A 21,765-nucleotide genomic window follows, 5' to 3' on the forward strand; every position below is an offset into this window, starting at 1 on the left:
TGGCTGCAAGAAAAGGGGCAAGAAAGAGGATAGTGATTTTTGCACTGTGTAATCAATCGAATTTGACTCGATAATCTCAAGCTACTATTTGTGATTGAATAAAGCAGTAGGCACCACGCATAAAATTCATACAACAATAAGCCCAGAAAAGCAGACTTACAACCGCTAAAAAGAAAACGGACTCAAGAGTGACTCTTCGAGCTCCCTAAAACCTCGATAGACGGCCTCGGATTGATGCTGAGGAAGGGGCAACCTCCGCACCTCGGTCATGCACCTGGCGTTTACAGAATCGGGGGTGTTATTGATGGAATGTCAGGATTTAAAAACATACTACTACAATATAAAGAGCTAGAAAAGGTTATTTACCTCTTTGCGGAACTAGTGATCTTGTCGCGTACACCTTGATTTATAGCTGCACTCTGCCCTAGTGAAAATGGTCCACCAAGAATCAGAGAAGCTCCAGCAGCACTAGTGCCCATTCTCTGTGCAATGATGGACATTGACCATTCACGAAGGACTACTAGAACTGAGCGAAGAAGACGCAGCCTCAGACTTGGAGAAGGCAAAACACCACCGTTTGATAACAACTGATCATAAGTATTGAGAACAGGTTCTATTGCACCCCTGCAAGCAGCAAGAAGAGCCCTTGCAATATCTTCTTCTCCAACAGGTTCAACACCCGAAGCCACTCGATCCTACAAAAATCAGCAGGCAACAAACTTATTTAGAAACGGTTATAAAACATAAGCACTCAAGAAAATCATTTGGGTAGCATACAACTGGATAAAACTAAATATTACCTGTGCTGCCTTCTCAAGGTGAAGACATAATGTGTCCAATGGCAAAATAGCTGCATCTCCAGGATAAACATGAGAACCAACCCTCTTAAGTACAGCACAAGCTTCTGCAATACCACCCCGTGAAAGAGCCTGATCAATGAGTCGAGCCCAGGTCTCTCTCACTATGCTGCTGTCAGCATCACCAGAATAGCTAGCAAAGTATAGCATTTCCAGACATATCTGGAAGTGCAATAACATACTCATGAGAAATTGCAGATTTGGACTCAAAGATCCACAAAAACTAACTCTTTCAAGAATGCTAAAGGTAGATACTAGAAAGCAAAACATCGGCTGTGTGCATAGAACATAATCAACAGATACATACTACTCCCTCCGTCCCAACTTAAGAGTCCTATTTCACTTTTACCATAAATGGTAAGTAGGCCCCACATTCCACCAACTTATTCCACTCACATTTTGTTATAAAGGTAATATATATAAGTGGGACCCATATTCCACTAACTTATTTGTAATAATGGAGTGCTCATTTCAGTTGGAAGAAGCTCGGCTAGAAAGGAGTTCGGTAAGCTCGGCTTACCGAGCTGGAACTAGCCTGGAACTAGCCGAGAAGAAGAAGAAGAAGGCAGAAGTCGGTAAGCTCAGCGGTAAGGAAGCTCGGTATGGAAGCTCGGTATGGAAGCTCGGCGTTGAGCTGGAATGAGCCGAGAAGGAAGAGTTCGGTTGTAAGCCGAGAAGGAAGAGTTCGGTTGTAAGCCGAGAATGAGTTCGGTATTGAGCCGAGGAAGGAGCTCGGTCTTGAACCGAGAAGGTAGAAGCAACCTAGCCGAACTAGCCGTTGGAGCAGCAGTTAGTTAGCTGAGATGTAGCGGTTATTCTTCTTGCTTTCTTGATTCTTCTTGTAGTTAGTTAGTAGCAGTTGCTACGTGATTATAGAGCTTTAAATAGCTCACCATGTATGTAGTTTAGAATAGAGTTTTATCAATAAAGAGTTTTCCAGTTTTCTCTCCAAGATTATCATCTTCAATACTCAAAGTGTGAGTGTGTGTGTTTCCTGCATTGTGTGATCTCATACAACAGTGAGTGTGTGTGTGATCTTATTGAGGGTGTGAAAGCCTTGTGTGCGTAAATCCCAACAAGTGGCGCCGTCTGTGGGAAAGGGATATTGAAGCTGATTTGCAGAGGATCAAACGGTTTCAGAGATGGCAGCAAGGCTTGATGCAGAGAAGTTCACAGGCAAGAATGATTATGGCCTGTGGAAGATGAAGATGAAGGCGGTTTTAATTCAACAAGGCTTGGCGGCAGTTCTTGCAAAACCGGATGAGAAAGGAAAGGCTCCAGTGCTTGATGAAAAGGCTCAGGCAAAGATGGAGGAGATGCAGCTCAAGGCACATTCTGCAGTGATTCTGTGCCTTGGAGATAAGGTCTTGAGGGAAGTTCAAGAAGCCAAGACTGCGGTGGAGATCTTGGACAAGTTAGATGAAGTTTACTTGGCCAAATCCTTGGCAAACCGGCTGTATCTCAAGAAGAGGCTGTATGCCTATAGTTTTTCTGGAGATAGGTCCATCATTGAGCAGCTAGAGGAGTTCAACAAGATCATTGATGACCTGGGATCTGTTGATGTCAAGATCTCAGATGAGGATAAGGCCATTCTCACATTGAATGCCTTGCCTAGCTCGTATGACCAGCTAAGTGATGCAATTATCTATGGAAGAGATAAACCTATCACCTATGCAGAAGTCTATTCAGCCTTGATGGCCAAAGAACTCCAGAAGACAGCCAACAGAGGCTCTGCAAGCTCCAATGTTCAAGCTGCAGAGGCCTTGAATGTGAAGAAGTTCAAGAAGCAGAACTTCAAGAAGAAGTTTGAGGGCCCTAAACCCTCAAGTTCAGATGCTCAGAAGGAAACCAGAGCTTGCTATTGGTGCAAGAAACCTGGACATTTGAAGAAAGATTGTCATGCATGGAAGAGAAAGATGGCCTCAGAGGGACACAATCAATCTGATTGTGTGGAGAGTGCTGATCCCCCTGCTCAACTCATGAATATCAGTGACAGTGGGGTCAGTCATAGGTGGATTATGGACTCGGGGTGCAGCTTCCATATGTGCCCCAATAGAAGCTGGTTTCATGATCTTCAAGAAGCATCGGGTACGGTTGTTCTTGGTAATAACCACATTTGTCAGATCAAAGGAATAGGGAAGGTAAAGCCAAGCCTACAAGATGGCTCTATAAAGATCCTAACTGGGGTGAGGTATATTCCAGAAGTAAAGAGGAACCTCATCTCATTGGGAATGCTGGAACAGAAAGGGTTCACCATATTGATGAGTCAAGGAAAATTGTTTGTGAAATCTGGAGATGCAGTGATGATGGAGGCTGACAGAGAGCATATTCTCTATTATCTGAAGGCTAAGGCTGTTGATGGAGAAAGCAATGCAGTGTCAGATGATTCCATAATGCTATGGCACAAGAGATTGGGCCACCCAGCCGAAGGAAGCTTGAAAGAACTCATCAGGAAGGGTCTGATCTCTGGAGATTTCAACAAGATGGACCCCTGTGAGCAATGTATACTTGGAAAGGCTAAGAAGGCACCCTATCCTACAGGTATTCACTCTTCTACAGCCCCTTTAGACTACATACATAGTGATCTTTGGGGGCCTTCACCGGTGTGTTCAATTGGTGGAGGAAAGTACTATCTAGCTATCATTGATGACTATACAAGAAAGTTGTGGGTATATATTCTTAAAGAAAAATCTGAAACACTCACAAAGTTCAAGATATGGTGTAAGGAGGTTGAGCTAGAGAAGGGTAGAAGTGTTAAATGCTTAAGGACAGACAATGGCCTAGAGTTCTTGTCTGCTGAGTTTGATCTGTTCTGTAAAGAGAAGGGTATGAAGAGGCACCGGACTGTTCCTGGTAATCCTCAGCAAAATGGTGTTGTGGAAAGGATGAATAGGACAATCCTAGAGAGGGTGAGGTGCTTACTTCTTGGGTCTGGTTTGAGCAGCAGATTCTGGGGTGAGGCTGTGTATACAGCAGCCTATCTCATCAATAAATGCCCATCTACTGCCCTGAAATCTGAAACTCCTGATTACATGTGGTATGGAGCTCACAGTGACTACTCAAAATACAAGGTGTTTGGGTGTGCAGCCTATGCTCATGCTAGGCAAAGTAAGCTTGAAGCTAGGGCTCTGAAATGTATCTTGCTGGGGTATCAGAGAGGTGTTAAGGGGTATAGGCTCTGGTGCATTGAGCCCGGTAAGCAGAAGGTCTTGGTGAGTAGGGATGTGGTGTTCTTGGAGGATCAGATGCCATTCCTGAAAGATAAGCCGGACTCCAATGAAGATGAGGGTGATTTCTTCAAGGTGGAGCCTGTGGGGGTTGGCCTAGGAGCAGGTGGAGTTATTGACTCAGGGAGTGAGTCTGATTCAGATAAAGAAGCGGCTCCAACTCAGGGCAACCAGGCTGGTGAGCCTATATCAGACTCTATCAGAGACTATCAGCTTGCAAGGGACAGAGTTAGAAGAGAAACAAGGCCACCAACAAAGTTCTCTGATGTTGTGTATTATGCTCTGTGTGCTGCTGAAGGTATTGATGGTGCAGATCCACTCACATATAAAGAAGCTATGCAGAGTAAAGATAGAGAAAGATGGATTGAAGCCATGAATGAGGAAATAGAGTCTTTACTCAAGAACAAAACATGGATTTTGGTGGACAAATCCAAGCTGAATAGAGATGAGATTGAAAAGGGGAGAGTGAAGGTGGTTAAGATTAACACCTTGCACAATCCGGCTGACATGCTAACAAAGTCTCTAGGTAGAGACAAGTTTGATCATTGCAAGAAATGGATCAATGTTTGTGCAAGAACTGAGATGAGCCCTCAGGTGGAGAATTGTAATAATGGAGTGCTCATTTCAGTTGGAAGAAGCTCGGCTAGAAAGGAGTTCGGTAAGCTCGGCTTACCGAGCTGGAACTAGCCTGGAACTAGCCGAGAAGAAGAAGAAGAAGGCAGAAGTCGGTAAGCTCAGCGGTAAGGAAGCTCGGTATGGAAGCTCGGTATGGAAGCTCGGCGTTGAGCTGGAATGAGCCGAGAAGGAAGAGTTCGGTTGTAAGCCGAGAAGGAAGAGTTCGGTTGTAAGCCGAGAATGAGTTCGGTATTGAGCCGAGGAAGGAGCTCGGTCTTGAACCGAGAAGGTAGAAGCAACCTAGCCGAACTAGCCGTTGGAGCAGCAGTTAGTTAGCTGAGATGTAGCGGTTATTCTTCTTGCTTTCTTGATTCTTCTTGTAGTTAGTTAGTAGCAGTTGCTACGTGATTATAGAGCTTTAAATAGCTCACCATGTATGTAGTTTAGAATAGAGTTTTATCAATAAAGAGTTTTCCAGTTTTCTCTCCAAGATTATCATCTTCAATACTCAAAGTGTGAGTGTGTGTGTTTCCTGCATTGTGTGATCTCATACAACAGTGAGTGTGTGTGTGATCTTATTGAGGGTGTGAAAGCCTTGTGTGCGTAAATCCCAACATTATTCAACCCATTTTTCTTTACATTTCTAAAAAAACGTGCCCTAACTAATTAGGACTCTTAAGTAGGGACGGAGGGAGTAACACAATATTATGGTTTCTCAAGCAGCATGTAAGGGCTAGAAAGAACTGCAAAGCTTAAGGTGGGTAACTTTGAATATGCATTATGTGGATCCCAATTCCATTTACGCAATGAATAATCCGATACAGTTCACTTCTTTAATCACATCATTACCAACTTTTCTGTCTTTCTATAAGTTCAATCAACAGAAAGAAAGTATAATTTTATGGAATTTCTTGGCCAGTCTCAGACAAATAGAGGTCACATGCACATAAAATAAGATAAGGCAGCTCCCATCTTTATATGCTGACAAGACCACTTACAATAAGCAATTCACTGAACAGACGTATCTCTCTGATGAAATAACAAATGATCACTCCAAGTCTGGAATATAAGAAGTTAACAAAGAAGAAACTAGACCTTTCTCCATAATAAATCCATAGGTACTCTATAAGGGATAAACATAGGGTTTATCAGTCATTTTGTTTGCTTCATGGGCTACAAACATTTCTTAGCTAACTCACTTATCATAATTTAGTGCTACTTGGATAAAAATCAGTCGAAGTTTTCATCCAACGCATCTAATGTAAGACAGGCATATATTCTTTATTGTAACTTTCATGTAACTTTGACAATTATCAGCAAACACAGGTCTTGAAATAACAATACAGCCTTCACAAAACAATACAGCCTTCACAAAGTTATTCCAGAATGACTAACCTCCCAGAGCTCGAATGGAACAGCATACTCATTGTATAATTGAGTGATGGTTTTTATATCCATTGACAGTTCCTTTGCCTTATCTCGAAGTGAAACAATGAAACTGGCATCACTGGACTGACCACTGGTAGGTGCTGAGCCATTTGTGGTAGATTCAGATCCATCCAGAGAAGTGTCCAATCTTGAGGCCATAGATTCCAACTCCTCCTTAATCCTTATCTGAAATTGAAGAACAGCAAGCTTTCCTTCAAGTAAATCAAGAAGACCATTATCAATAGCACCCCGGACCGAAACATTGAGGCTATCACTCTCACTGGCACTCTTCGCTTGCAGAACAGCATTACTCAAGTACTGACGTCTGTCATCAAAGCAATGAAAGGTCACAAAGAGCTAGCTGAAGACAGATTAGGTTTATATACAGGTTGATGTCTCATCTAAGTCAATTATAAGCATTGCAAATAAACGGTGAACATTCATCCATGTATGCACACAAGTGTGACCTGTCAAATCAAAATGAGTGACAACTACATAGCAAATAATATATCCACAGTCATGTACAAGTCAAATCATGCATGCACTCATATGCAATTAAGTCACAAACCTTTGCTCAAGAGTTGGGGTATCCACAGCTTCAGTTGAATGCCTTTCCGCTAGCCTGAACAATATTTGAGCAGCAAGAACATGCTGACGCTTCAGGACATAATACCGTGCCAGAAGCTCAGAGTACTTTATCTGATTAGAAGCAAGCTGAACTCTGGAATGACCCATGGGAGAAGAAGATGCAACCAAGGAAAAGGGCTGGACCAACAAAGGAGAATAATATAAACAAGTGCAAAATGACTTTGAACTAAAACCAGGGGAAAAACTTACTCCTGAGAACCCAGAGATGTCATTCTAATGATTTTGAAAAATAAATCTCAACAAATATTAATTTAACCTATCTGAATCAAATATAGAGAAAAGGAGTGAGACCTCATGTGTAGGATCACGTCCTGCATTTTGCAAAAACTGCACCAAGTCAGGGCCCCCATATTCCAATAACTCATCATCAAGGCCTAACTCAATTAATGTTCGATATAGATACTCATGGAAGACTCTATCAGATGATTGAATGCCAAGTTGAATGATCTGGCATATATATTTTTTGCGAGAAGCTTGATCAAGGGCAGTTTGGAGGACAGGTTTGATAGGCGACCCAAATTCCTTCCTCAAAGCATCACCTTTGAGAGAACGCAAAGCATTAGTGATAATTTCATAACACTGCATACGTCGAGAAAGAGCATGTTGTCGGATCCCAGCATCGATTTGCTCATTGAAAGCATCTCCAGCTGGATCCCCAGCCTGGGCCTTCTGCAAAGATAATCGAACTACAGCTTCATAGAATCTGCAATTTATCGAATTATGTCAAGCTTAACATGTAAATGCAAATAAATATACAGTTCGGAAATTGCCAGGGACATAACAAACCTCAAATCTTCGAAACGTTTGCACACAGTTGGCAAATCAGCAGACTCTGGAACTTTGCTTAAATTGTTGAAAGCCTCCCGGGCCAGATTTTCCCTTTCTTGTGTATCAGAAGTTGCGGCAGCTCTCTCAAGATATTCAACAGCTACATAAAACTTGTAATCGCTTTCTTTGTAATAGCTTGGACAGCCATCCCGAAGTCTATTACTAATATCATCTACAGTGCCCCTGCCATCAGGACCAGTGTAATACTGGATAAATGAATGGTAGTAAATGTGAGACAGAGATTCATAAAGGGGCATTGATGTGCTGGACCAATGCAAGGTGAGTGCAATGCATAATTTAGTAAGTAAATGACCTAAAAACAAGCAAAAATGTGATGAAATGCCGAACAAGCAATGTTCTTAATCACCTCCATTAAAGCAGATATGAGCCTTGTTGCAAGCTGGTCTGCATCTTCTGAACAAACTAATTGGTGGAATGTCAACTGCACTACAGTTTGCCTAGTACTTGCATCAAAGTTTTGAATCAAGCGTGCCAGAAGGTGTTGAGAAAGAAGTTGGAGTAGGAAAAGGGCTTCCCTGCATCTCAGAAGCAATTGCCTGATACACTCCATAGCCCTTACCTAAAAAAGACCCAATTAGTAATCCAAATATTGAGTTTTTTAAAGACAATTGAATAAGTTTCAAAAAAATAAACATGCACCTCCATGGCAGCCAGCTCAGCAGGACTATACGGGAGTCGTTGTCTCTTATTTGACGACCCACTCTCACTAGAATCCACATTATGGGAGTATGAACCAAATAAATTCCGCGACATACTTCTGTCAGCAACAAGATCTGATCCACTTCCAATCAAAATCGAGCCAGTTATGTCTCCTAAACCAGCCACACAGCCATAGAGTCCACGCCTCTGGTTCTTCCTAGACCTCAAAAACTTCTCCAGGGAGCAAATTTTGTCTTCAAGTACATGCATTGCCTGAACAGAAAGTCTACATGATACGATTCCATCTTCAGATACAGTATCAGGAGATCCTGAGCCACCGTTAATGACAAAAACAGGAAGCTCCCACAATGGCAACAGCAACCTCGAAGTGCACAGGCAGAGGCCTTCGTGAGCACCTGAAAATACAGGTTCAGCTTCTTGAACAACCTGACCCATGCTGAATCCCCCAGCTGTAGTTCTAGTGTTAGACAATGCACCACTTCCCTCTAATTGTGGCATTCCAACAACTCTAGGGTCCTCAAAAGCTTCGGCTGCTTTCTCAGCAACAACATTGCTAATGAAGTTCTCAGTATAAACTATCCGTGCAGCAAGCATCAAACACATTGCAGCTGCCTCTCCAGAACCAAAACGGTTGAAGAAGTCCTCTAGTAGTGATCTTGGCGAATTAGATTCTAAAAATCTCCTCAGAATGTCAATTGGTCGATTAAAAACTACTTCCATCATACCCATGGTACTAAATATAACAATTTTTCTTCTTGGTAATATATGTTGGGTTGAAAGGTCACCTCTAGCCCAAAGTTTAACTGAAGTCTTCTCACAGGATCCCCATGATCCACAGAGTTCTAGTTCAGAATACAGAGACTGCACAATGGATGCTGTATCTGGCAGGGGAAAAACATCTGCCACATAAAGCATTCTGCCTTCAACTGGAATAGATGATACTGATTCTCTAAGTGCACGAGAACCCCTTGCCCCCGTTCCCAAGTTAGCAGATGAAAGAGATTGAGTACTAGGATCCTTATTTACAAGCAAGAGTGATGAGACAGCAGATGGAGAAGAATCAGAAAGGACAAGTGTTCCAGAAGAATAATATGCAGATTCAATCTTCAGGGAAAGATCATCGCTCTGGGATCTTCCCGCAAGAGATAGCGCACCAAAAGAAAGTCCAGCGCTCACCCCAATGGGAGGAGATGGTCTTGTTGTTACAACCTTTAAACAACTTGGTTTACCAAGCCCAGCCAAACCTCCAACAGCACCATTATTTCCACCAGATGGATTAGTCGAGAGATACATCCTCCGTCCATCTGATAAAACAGCAACAAGATGCAACCATTTTGATTCTAAAGGGGATAAAGGTGATATGGAAACTATTGAAGATTTTGTAGGTCGAGCAGGGGCCCTTTGCCCAGCTTGTTGCCTGCCACCATAGTTTGACTCCCTCTGAGTGATCAAATTTCTCTCCTCTGCAACCTTCTTGAATGGGCCATCTCCATTCAACCCAAGAGAGAATACTTGTATTTTCATATCTTCTGTGCGAGCATATAGAACGTGTCTATCGGAATCAACAACCATTTCAACAATGGGGTCCGCAGCTCCAAATTTAAAAACATTAGGCACAACCCACCTAAAGAGTAGATCAAAGAGAGAGGAGAGGAAATAAGTAAATTCAAGCTGTTTTTTAGTAAGACCTAAGAACAATAGAACATCAGGGAATATGAGATCTGCACCAACTACCAAGCAAATGGAGCAGAGAAAGTACCTTGAAATTACACTTGCCAGACCAGCAGTAAGACAAACTTTACGGCACCGCTTTTTCCAACCTGAACCACTTGTATATTGCAACTCATAAACATGACCATCTCGGCCAGCGAGAAAAATATGGCCCCTGTCAGTGCAAGTGATGCAAGTCATAGTCACTCCATCAGAAGGAATTGTATATTCAGGCAGCGGTTGAAGTGAAACCTCAGCATATGGATCGGTTCCATCAGAGCTTCCAGAACAACATACTCCAACAAGAATCAGCTGATTGACAGAAAGTACACTCATAAGATGAAAAGAGGGGGGAGAAATAAAACATAGAGAGAAAAATATCCCGGATGTAATATTGCATGACACATCAAGTCCAGAAATAATGAGAAACAGCATTACAGTGGGCACCGCACTCACATTGAGAAGAAAAATGTGAGGCAAGCAACTCTAGGTTCAATGGGGGGGGGGGGTGGCTACAAAGATATCATTATGCATTTTCATGAAGATTGAAAGTCCATGAAGGATCATGATTTTTCCAAATCAATAGTAGAACAGTAAAAGAGTAGATGAGACTAAATTAAAAATTGAATGATAAAGTTACTTGCCAGAATAAATAACATAGCCTAGCTAAGAAAAGCATGCACAAGAGGCTTGAGTGAATTAGGGCAGCCCTGCAGTCCTAATATCATATATGACACTCCCAGTCATGGTCAGCAATGAGACATATAAAAGGCGATGGTTTGAGTAATAAGGCGATAGCAGTATTCCTGATAGAAGCCGTTAAGAAGGAGCAAAGAAACAAATAAGCAAAAGAAACAGAAACGAAAGGAAATGAAATGTGTGGGGCTAATTTTTAGTTAAACAGAAAATAGTTAGTTAGTTAGTTAGTTAAATGCCACATCATCATTAGTCCGGCAAATGGTTAGGAATAATTGATAAAATAATGCAATTCTGTTAATATTATCATCAAATCCCCATTAAACATCAATTTACTGCAGAATTACAAATTTAGTGTTGGATCCTTGAAATAAAATTATACTCGATATATTTAATCAATTGTTAAATGTGTATTTACAAGTATGAGAAATAATATTAGATGCATTGAAAAACTCAAATAGAGCTTAAACATCTCAGAGTACAATAAATGTGTGTCAAGTATAATTTAAGCTAATTTATAGGCAAAACTCACATTCCAGCCATGTATGACAAAAAAAGAAACATACATCAAAACCTAGAAAAGTGGAAAATGTGAAATATTGCACGCATGAAAGAATGGAATACCTCCACAGGAGTTGCCAAAACTAGAAGATACTGAATAGCTTCAATGAAAACACCAGGCTTGGATTTTGCAAGACCCACAGCACAGATAGCCTGTTCCTCCCCACTATATTCTGGACATTGACCATCCCTACATTACAAAGCATTACATGAATGAAATGTAAGATAGAAGACATTTCTTTTCTACTAACAAAGAGTAGGACAACTGCAAGGTGGATGCCAGTAAATGCATCCATGTCTTTCGGAATGGTCAATGGTGTTCTGAAGAACTAGGGTTCTATATCTGATTTGATATCTCCATTAAAACCAAGTCTGGTTAGGGTAAAACGACATAGTTTGTCATTACCCACACTTTAAAGTGGCCATAAATTTTATAAGGAAATAACTACTCCGTATTTGTTTGGGCCCAGGCCCCATAGACTATAATGTATACAGGAATCTTAGTTAAACTCTTGATGCAGATAATAGGTCAGTAACAATCAAATTTAATGCAGAAAAATAACAAAGTATGTGCTGGGACTACAGAGTCTTGGATGTATGATCATCTGTTATGGTGGGAGTAGCAAACTTTCCACTGATGATAATATGTTCTAATGATAAAAATATCTGATAAGTTGATAGCACAGACATATAACAAATGTAAAAAGATGGTAATGATTCCAATTAAAGTATAAATTGCACGTATGAATATTGAATTTTATAAGTATGAAAAAATAACACACGCTTCCAGGTTGATCTTATTCTCTGAAACTATACTATTGCATGATCAATGCCAAATCTCGCGTGATCTATAATCATGGAAGTCTCTGTCCCCTCTTTAATGCTCTATGGAGGACAGCATACAGCAGACTTCATTCCTAATTGAAATGCTTGAAATTACCTTCCATAATCTGCACTACATCTTACCACTCAGAGTTTGAATCCAAAAGATGCTACATGCATAAGCTTTCCACAGATACTTTACAATGCAACACAAAGAAAACTAACAGAAATTTAATGATTGAAGAATATCACAAGAATCACATATTGATTAATTGATGCTCCTAACTTCCTTAATCAACCCTTTATGGTATGACAAACTATGTGTATTTGTCATTTAAAATCTAGTCAAGATATTCATGTTAATAAGTACTCCCTCCGTCCAGCAATAGCAGTTCCATTCACAAGTGGCGCGGGTTTTAAGAAAGAGTTTGAGTGTGTAATAAATAGAGTGTGATAGTGGAATTTGGGTCCCACTTAAAATGTTTAATTTATAAATTTAGCTTTTATACCAAAATTTTCTGACTTTCATATTTTTATTTTTTGAATTCTTGTTTTTAGTTTCAAATTGTGTATCACCAAATCACACTAATTGCAGTCACAATACTAAGATCTAAACACCCTAAACAGAACCAGATTTCTAGCTAAACACACACTGTGAAATTTTCACTTTAATTTCAAATCCGTTTTGAATTGATTTCAAAAGACAATTAATGAATCGACACCAAATTTGAATCAAAGAGCAAACACTGCAGAGGACACAAGAATTGATTTTTCAAGAACAAATTTTGCAAAATTAACAGCTCTAAAAATCACACTTGATACAACAATTAATTTCACAAATCAGGCACACAACATGACACTAACGCAGATTAATGAATCAAAACTGCATCTCTGATTCTTTCCAACTCCCCATCTCTGTCTAGTGTTTCCTCGATGAGCTTCATAATGGACAAGCCCTCTGTAACACCAGCCAAAGGCACAGGTGGCCAAAGGGTAGGAAGAAGATCAAGGGGATTAGGGCAATGTTTTGGACTGTATTCCATTTCAGAGAGAGGAAAAAAGGCGGGCGATTAGGGTTTTGATAGGAGGTGGTGGAGACGGCGGGCGATGGAGGCAGTGGAGGCGGCAGGCGCGGTGAGCGATTACGTTTCCCGAGAGAGAGAGAGAGAGAGAGAGAGAATGAGAGAGTGAGACATAGAGAGAGAAAGTGAATCACACAAATGAGGGTAGAGATGAGGGGATTGGGGTAGGAAATTAGGGAATTAATTTGGGGCATTTTTTATATTTATGTGAATAAGTAGGGGTTGTTTTTATTGCCAAATATGGTAAGGGAACCGGGACTCTTATTAGCGGACGTCCCGAAATGGAAAAACGGGACTCCTATTGCCGGACGGAGGGAGTAATTAAATAAAAAACTGACCACTTATCAAATCTCCAAAGAAACAAGGAGTTATCAACAGATGCCCAAGCCCGCCGTATTTCTGGAAATATTCCACATAGAGCTGTTCCTTCTCCACCGGCAGTGTTGTACCTTTCAATCAGCACTGGGGGCAACTCCCATGTGTCTACAACTTCAACCAAAGGAGGCCACTGCAACATGCACATGAAGGCATAAAACATAGGTTCTAAAGCAAGGGAGTGACAGGTCAAAACAAGAATAGTATAATCTGAAAATGGGAATTAATTAAAATCTGGAGTGTCATCCAGACGGTTCAAATAATGGACAGAGTTACACCATTAATGAAAATTTATTACATTCCAACCGGTTGTTTTGTCATAGTACCATTTACAAACTATTACAGGCATGCATAGTACTGTCAATAATATCAAATCCCGTGCAAGGATGGCTTTGGAATCTGTGGCATGAAACGCCATGCAACCTATATTTAATCCTCCCCAATACCTCATCAATGTATTCCTCCATAATGTCGGAATTCTTCCTCCAATTGTATTCTAGCCAAATAGACCAACATCAGGACAACTGTTCCCTTAACAGTTAAGGCCTTTTGTCAATAAAGTTCCCAGGTTTTATGGGTTCTAGTGTTACCTAGGACATCTCCAGCTCTTTTGATACACTAGACCACAACTCTTTAGATACACTAGACCACAACTTTTATTCCGGCGGAGACCCGTGCGTGCCGCACCCCAGGTGCTAGTTTAATACGTAATACTGTTAGAGACGAATAGAGTTTCTGCATTGTGTCAAAGGTAGAAAACTTACTCATAATTAACCACAAGTAAAAAATGGAGTTCCTCAAATGTAGGAGCTTTCAAATAACTTTGGAAGATGTGATGAAAACAAGGACAAGAAAATATGTAACAGAAATAAAGGATCATTTGATTTACATTTTCAGATTTGTTTTGAGAATGTGAACAAAAACCTCCATGGTTTGGAAGAAGATCCAGGGTAAAATGTGAAGAAACAAATGAAAAAAAACTTCCATTACGAAGATGAGACTAGGAAAATAAAAGGATACAAATATATGGAGGAACTAACCCCAACCCAAATATACTCCCAAAACCCAACTTCAAGTTCAAACCCAACCCTAACCTGATATTATTTTTATTCAAGAAAGAGATAAACTTCCAAGAGATCCCAAAGCCAAAGCAATTCCAACTACATTGTTACGTTTAGAATTGGACAGTCGAAACCTTTAGAATTTGAAACAACACATAACCAACGAATGTTCAATTTTCAAGATGATATCAATGCCTAGTGGCACAATGCTCCTCTGGGCCGACACCATATTTCCATATCCTCAGTGACTGTGACCGTTTCTAACCATACCATGACATAACAATTCACTAGACCTTTTTCCAACACATTGGTGATTCCTTTCAGTATCTAAAATAAAATAAAATGCTATAACACTGCAAGAATTTTAGAAGTTTTAGCAATATACATAAGGACTATAGTTCAAGTACACAAACAAACATTTCAATAAACAATACCTTGTCACAGAATGCCCTCTATCATATGCATTTCAGAACTCTTCCATGCAGCAGAGGATCTTCATTCCTTTATTATTAGTTATCCCTAAGTTTAGGTTGACCCGTAACTTGATTTAGTGATTTACTATTAAAAAGGCATTACACAAGCACAGTCCCTAGTTCTCGTGCTTCACTTTTCCACAATGACATAATGAAAAATGCAAATTACATGCTTTAAAATGCTGCTATGACATGATATGAAGGGTGATTTACAGGTCACTTTTCAGTGTCACATTAATATTCCTTTTATAATCTTGTTCTCTGTTGTAGTTTTTATTTTAGGTGATAAGATGAAATATACAAAAGTTTGTTACTGGAGATGAATCAAAGGATTTTTTAGCTTTTTGCTAATACAATATCACTGGCACCTTGCATATTTTGAAAGCCTAGCATTAGTGTAGTCACCACTTCCTCAGCCCACTTACAACAGCAGAAACAGCCTGATCATCTATCAGCAATGAGTGAAACTGCTCTACTATCAGCAATGAGTAAAACTACTCTACTAAAAGATACTGTATATCCTATATTTTGGGCAAACACATGAAAGCCATCAGGCAGAGTCCTGATCACAGTGCAGCATGGCAGTTAGAAAAACGTAGATCTACTTCGCTATCATGCAAAACCTCCTAAATTGCACGGCTCCAATAAAAACGCAATGGCTACGCAGGCTATTTTGTGCATAAATCGCATAATTTACCCATTTCAAGTATATATTTTTCAAGTGATGCAGCTATCCAACTACATTGTTACGCATATTTCTATACCTTGAACATTGCAGCCACTACAGTGATAAACAACGGCAAAACATAATGTGCTCAATTAATTCAATCGGCGTCATAAAAATTACAAAATAGCTGCAAAACATACCTCGCGGGGGTGAGTAGAATAAGGATGGCTAGAGTATCTAGATGCTTCTAAAGCATCTTCGAGGTCGAGCTGCGCCACAATTTCCCTGCCAATGCGATCGCTAACGATCACACCCGCATTGGTGACGTCTCGCATCACTACCTCATTCTCCCAAGCAACCATCTTCAACTAGAAACGAAGTAATTCGAACTGTTTAACCGAATCCCTTATCCTACGACCGTGAGAGATTATGAAATCAAGTTGAAAAATAGGGCTTGAAAAGCAACACTGCAAATTCAAGCCCTAGATGGGCTAGTATGGAATATTCTGTGGACTCAGGGGAAATGGAGCAAATTATTGAATTTTCTGGTGTGAAGAGAAATTGGGAAGGGGGGACGGGGTTTAGGAGGTGGGTTTTTGGAGGGATTAGCGAATTAGGGTTTTTGGCTTTGGCGGTCGAATTAAGCTACTTTCAAAACCAACCGAGAAAATTGAATTGAATTGAATCTCATTGAATTTTTCCGATTTATTGGAAAATAGTTGTCGTAATTTTAGAATATACTGTGATTAATTTTTCATAATAAATTTTACATTTGTGTTTGCTTGACGTATGTTACAATTATGAATTAACAAGAAAATTGAACGATGAATAAAATAAACTCTTTGGTCATGGTTGTTTGTCATAAAAATAATGTTTTCAAGAAAAATCATTCTTGGGATTATGATTTCTGGGAATATGATTTTTGAGATTTTTTATTCCAAGGAATGTGAATTCTTAAATATAATCCTAGGGGAATATGATTATTGTGTTTGAAAATATGTCGGAATTATGTTACTATAACTTTTATTTACTTAAAATAATCAAATAAATTGAAAGTTCTACAAAATACATGATAAAAGATTATAAAATAATATTATTTGCATTGAAATTAAAAATAGATAAATATAAAAATAATAGTACTATAAAATAATTTAGAAATACTCAACGTTATACATACAACTTGGTTTGAAATATATGTCAAAGAATAATGAGATAGTTTTTAAATTAAAATAGCTTAATTTCAACAAAATAAATACAATAGCAAGTGAAAAAACATACAGAAGAAAATATTTACTAAATTTAACCAATAAAAATAGAGTTTTTTTTTAAAAAAATAGCAAAATGTTGCTTTTGTCAATATATAGAGAAGAAAAGAGGCGAACATTATGAAATTCAAGCAGCCAAGAATGCTCGCGGCATTATATATGGTCAATATTCAACAAGAAACTTGTAATAAATTATTCATACAATCGACATAAATTTGCATATTATAGTATATAGTAATTGATTGAGAACTTAATTTAGATAAGAGTGAACTACGCAAATGGTCCCTGGACTATGCATTTTACACGCCAATGGTCCCTGAACTTTAAAAATATCGTAGATAGTCCCTGAACTAAGGGATAATCACATTTTTGATATTTTTCACTTTTTAGTCTTATTCTATACCAAAAATACCCCCAATTTTGGCCTACCACAAACTTTACTTTATATACATCATCCATTTCTTAATTTTAACTTTGATTTTATTTTCACCACATTGAATTTTATATATTTTCAAAAAATTGATATTCAGCTTCAACTTTCGATTCAATCTTTGTTTTTATACTTTTTTTATTAATCAAATTAATTTGTTTTGGAAGGTTAAATTCTAACTTGCACATTGATATACTAATTAATAGTTTTGTACTCCTATGTTTCATTAATTTTGTATAATGGTTAATGCATAATATATCAAAAGTTTGATGATATTTTACAAATAGAATTTTTTATGCTTGATAGGAACACATAAGCATTCGTAATTTTGAATGACTGAACATAATACCACAAAATTTTTATTTCGCATTATTTCTATATATGTTATGGCTTGAATTTGATTTATTTTATTTTCCTGTACTTTTTTTATTAATCAAATTAATTTGTTTTGGAAGGTTAAATTCTAACTTGCACATTTAAAATTTTGATATACTAATTAATAGTTTTGTACTCCTACTATATCTTTCATTAATTTTGTATAATGATTAATGCATAATATATCAAAAGTTTGATGATATTTTACAAATAGAATTTTTTATGCTTGATAGGAACATAAGCATTCGCAATTTGAATGACTGAACATAATACCACAAAATTTTTATTTCACATTATTTCTATATATGTTATGGCTTGAATTGATTTATTTTATTTTCCCACTTAATATGCTCAATGTGGTGAAAATAAAATCAAAGTCAAAATTAAGAAATGGATGATGTAGTATATAAAGTAAAGTTTGTGGTAGGCCAAAATTGGGGGTATTTTTGGTATAGAATAAGACTAAAAAGTGAAAAAATATCAAAAATGTGATTATCCCTTAGTTCAGGGACTATCTACGATATTTTTAAAGTTCAGGGACCATTGACGTGCAAAATACATAGTCCAGGGACCATTTGCGTAGTTCACTCTTTAGATAAATCACTCCTAGTAAGTGATTCAAGTGTTGGAGCAATCAAACGACAGACGTCAAAGACAAAAATTGCAAAAAAAAATAAATTGAGAAAAAAAGTTTAGCATGAGTCAGAAAAGGAGAGACTAACATAGACGAATAAGGGATTATAGCGTTCTTTAAGCTACAATCCTAATCAAACAAACAGGGCCTTAATGCTTAACTGTATTAAGGAAACTTGTATCTAAATAAGGACCTCGCCCTACAACGACAAACGCCACAAAGAGTGAAGAAATCAGTGCAAGTTTGCGCAAGATGATGCGAGATAAAAATAATTTGCATAAAAAATTATCCTAGTTCATTCAAAAGATCCAGTTGCTAGCGAAGAAATATCGTAGCTCGACCCCTCCAATATGGTGTCGAATAAGTCCATCTCAGTGTCCAGAGATGGCATTACATTGTAGCTCTCAAGTATACATGTGTCATTGGGAAAGTAGGATGTCAAGTCTGAGAAGAAGCCGGAGTTACGCAGTATCTGTCCAAATTAGCTCGTCTTCTGTTCCAACATAGGATCACCACTAATGAAATCTGAATGAAAAAGACGCTTCTCCAATTACATTGTTCTCTATGCCAAATACAAAGTCATCATCTGACTTAATTCAATCATGACACCATTAACCCCTTGCCTGGTGGAGTTTTGAGTTAATAGCATCTTTTCAGGCACGAACATGTTGACCATAACTTGCATGCCAGGTTGCAGGGCGGACATAGAGAGCTCTCAAGCCCACAAGTGTCGTTGGAAAAGTAAGTTGTCACAGTAGGATCACTAGTAGTAGTGATAGGTGGAACAAACACTCCTCAAATTGTGTTTGGAGCTTCTATGAGTGTCATGCTCTCTTTTTTCATTCCCTTTTATATTCCGAAACGTCATGGAATAAGTGAAACACGTCGTGTAATGTTTTTGCTTAGACGATCTCGTTGATTAAAGTGTTTTTGATTGCCTTGTTGTGTGAACGACTTTGCGTTGAATCGTATGTTGTTGTGAGTTTTGACATCTCAAATGAAGTTTTGTACTTTTATATTCCTAGTCAAATTTAATTTAATTATATATTCAAGTGCATGGAAAACACCAAGACGCTAATTAAGTTTTGTACGAGTTCGATTTATAATATTAAAGTTACAATTTGAATTTAATAATCTTTATTCTTAAGGATTATTTATTCAGCTTAATTCCGTATTGTATGAAATATTTTAAATACTTTTAGAGTTGGGCCTAAACAAGATAATTGTAAAATACTTCCCCAACTCACTCTACCTCATTTTGTATTTCCCTTATTTAAGCATCTTCACCAATTAATAAAAACTAAATTTAGTAATGAGTGAAAGTGATTTTCACTTTTCAATAACGTACGACATCATTAGATACCTAAATCAAATTCAATTGTGATTAGGTGACAACCATATTTTAAAAGCCATAAGGCAAGGACTGCTTTGGAGTGCGTCGCAAAAAATATTTAATTTAACCAAGGAGTGGTCGAGTGGCATGGGACTCGTCAATCCTTAACCAAATAGTCAGGGGATCGATCCCTGCCTTTGGGTATGGAGCAGCTTTAAATTCTTGGGCCAGTTGTTCCACCCTTTGAGGTACCTATAAATCAGCGCAGAGAATAGTCACTGGGGCCGCCGTTGGATATCCTTGATAATTAAAAAAAATATATTTAATTTAAGATAATTGTTTCCATTAAATAATGACGTGTTCAACTACATTTCAAAGGTCCACTTTTGTTCTTGGTCTCAAATATTAAAATATGAAGTAAACATCAATTACTGTACAATATCTTATAAACTGTAGTAGTGTTTTTCATTCCATTTTAAAAGGTTCTTGTCATCAATATAAATCTGTATAAAGTTTTAGCGGTCATGGGATGTTTTAAAGTGTAGCAATGTATCATCAATGCATTTTCCATTAATAGTTTTCATTTTTACCTATTAAAATTTTGATCATTCTTTGTTGTTTTAGACAAAGAAAACTGTGTGTGGTTCTCGATAATTTGGACGAGTTTGGATTATTTCAAATCAAAATCTGGAACCAGACCTCCAATACCATCATTTATGGAATTTTATTAGTTGGTTTCTCTAAAATCAGTTTGTCTTCAATTCTCTAGTTAATGAAAAAGGCTAATTTTTGCCTGATGCATCTACTGATATGTAAGGCTGGCAGTGGCAGACGCAGGATTTCAGTATTGGGGGGTCCAAATTAATGTTAACAATTGTCGCATTTTTTTTAATTACCACGGCAGAAACAATTATAACGTGAACAATCAATAACTGAGATAGTTATAGACAATGTGAGATAAATAATTTGAGATCGAATAATATAAATTAAAGATACATACATATTGATATCGACACATATTGATATGTCGGTGTTCAAAATAACCGAAGAATATATATTTTTTTAAATAAAAATATAGTTTTAATTTAAATTTACTAATATTATATGATATATATGCATAGTTATAAGATTAGCTCTTGAATTAATTTAACTTGATGAAATCTATTAATATGAAAAAATATAAATAAATTACTAATAGCTAATGAATAAAGAATCAATTAAGTGGGACAAAGAAAATACAAATTACTAGTACATTAGTACATAGGTTACTATCTTTGATTACTAAATAGCTATCTTTGAGAAATTAAAGATTCGGAAAAAGGATGGAGTCGAACACGGATCCCCCGGCTGCAAGTAGCGCAACGAACCATCTGCGCTACATACCGGTTTGTTGACTGTTGTATGAATATAATATATACAGCGATATTTCAAATGGCTGGGGTTCCATGGAACCCCCATGCCCCAACGTGGGTCCGCCCCTGAAGGCCAGTAATTTTTGACACAATCACCCACCAAATTAATGAGTTTGGATCAAGCCTTATTGAGTTTATATCCTTAACAGATTGTCCCCTTTTAGGAACTCGATAATTCTGAGTTGGGTTCAAATAACCATTAAAAATACTAGTAACATTTTTTATTTAAAATATTAAATTTTATTTTTTAGGTTCATGTAAATCATATAAATCAAGTTTAAATCTTGTTAATCAGGTTCATTTCGTTATCATTTTATATCAACTTAAATTGTGAGTATTGTACTGTTAACAGGTCTAGGTCAAAGTGAGACATATTAGAGGACGGAGGGAGTAGTATATTAGAGTTGGTCATGCATCTGGAGTAAACGAAGAAAGCAGTCAAATCTGTTGGAAGAGAACGAAAGCTTGAAGATTTATGCTAACATTTCTTGCTTTCCTATTTCTCCGTTGGAGTTTCCCCTACCTCTTTATTGACAAATTCTGCTGATGGTGAAGGATTTCAATTCTTTGAAAGAAAGAAATGAA

At 38.0% G+C, this 21,765-nt stretch overlaps 1 protein-coding gene across 3 annotated transcripts; it reads right to left on the minus strand.

The window, feature by feature from the left end:
- Positions 1-16: 16 nt before the first annotated feature.
- Positions 17-16,387, minus strand: LOC121771474 (nuclear pore complex protein NUP155-like). Of its 3 annotated transcripts, XM_042168259.1 has the most exons (13): positions 15,932-16,387; positions 13,494-13,663; positions 11,315-11,441; positions 10,044-10,306; positions 8,264-9,908; positions 7,971-8,183; positions 7,562-7,809; positions 7,067-7,478; positions 6,696-6,892; positions 6,095-6,452; positions 801-1,019; positions 367-695; positions 17-274 (listed from the first exon to the last, which is right to left on the minus strand). In XM_042168259.1, exons 1-13 carry the CDS (start codon positions 16,091-16,093, stop codon positions 166-168), a joined length of 4,452 nt encoding a protein of 1,483 aa, XP_042024193.1. In that variant the 5' UTR covers positions 16,094-16,387; the 3' UTR covers positions 17-165. The 3 variants fall into 3 exon arrangements, with proteins under 3 accessions (XP_042024193.1, XP_042024194.1, XP_042024195.1); XM_042168260.1 differs by lacking the exon at positions 13,494-13,663 and having other exon boundaries at positions 15,932-16,064; XM_042168261.1 differs by lacking the exons at positions 13,494-13,663; positions 15,932-16,387 and having other exon boundaries at positions 10,044-10,169; positions 10,247-10,306.
- Between the last annotated feature and the right edge of the window lie 5,378 nt (positions 16,388-21,765).

The sequence above is a fragment of the Salvia splendens genome, chromosome 16, assembly GCF_004379255.2.
Source record: "Salvia splendens isolate huo1 chromosome 16, SspV2, whole genome shotgun sequence".
Taxonomy (NCBI): Eukaryota; Viridiplantae; Streptophyta; class Magnoliopsida; order Lamiales; family Lamiaceae; genus Salvia; species Salvia splendens.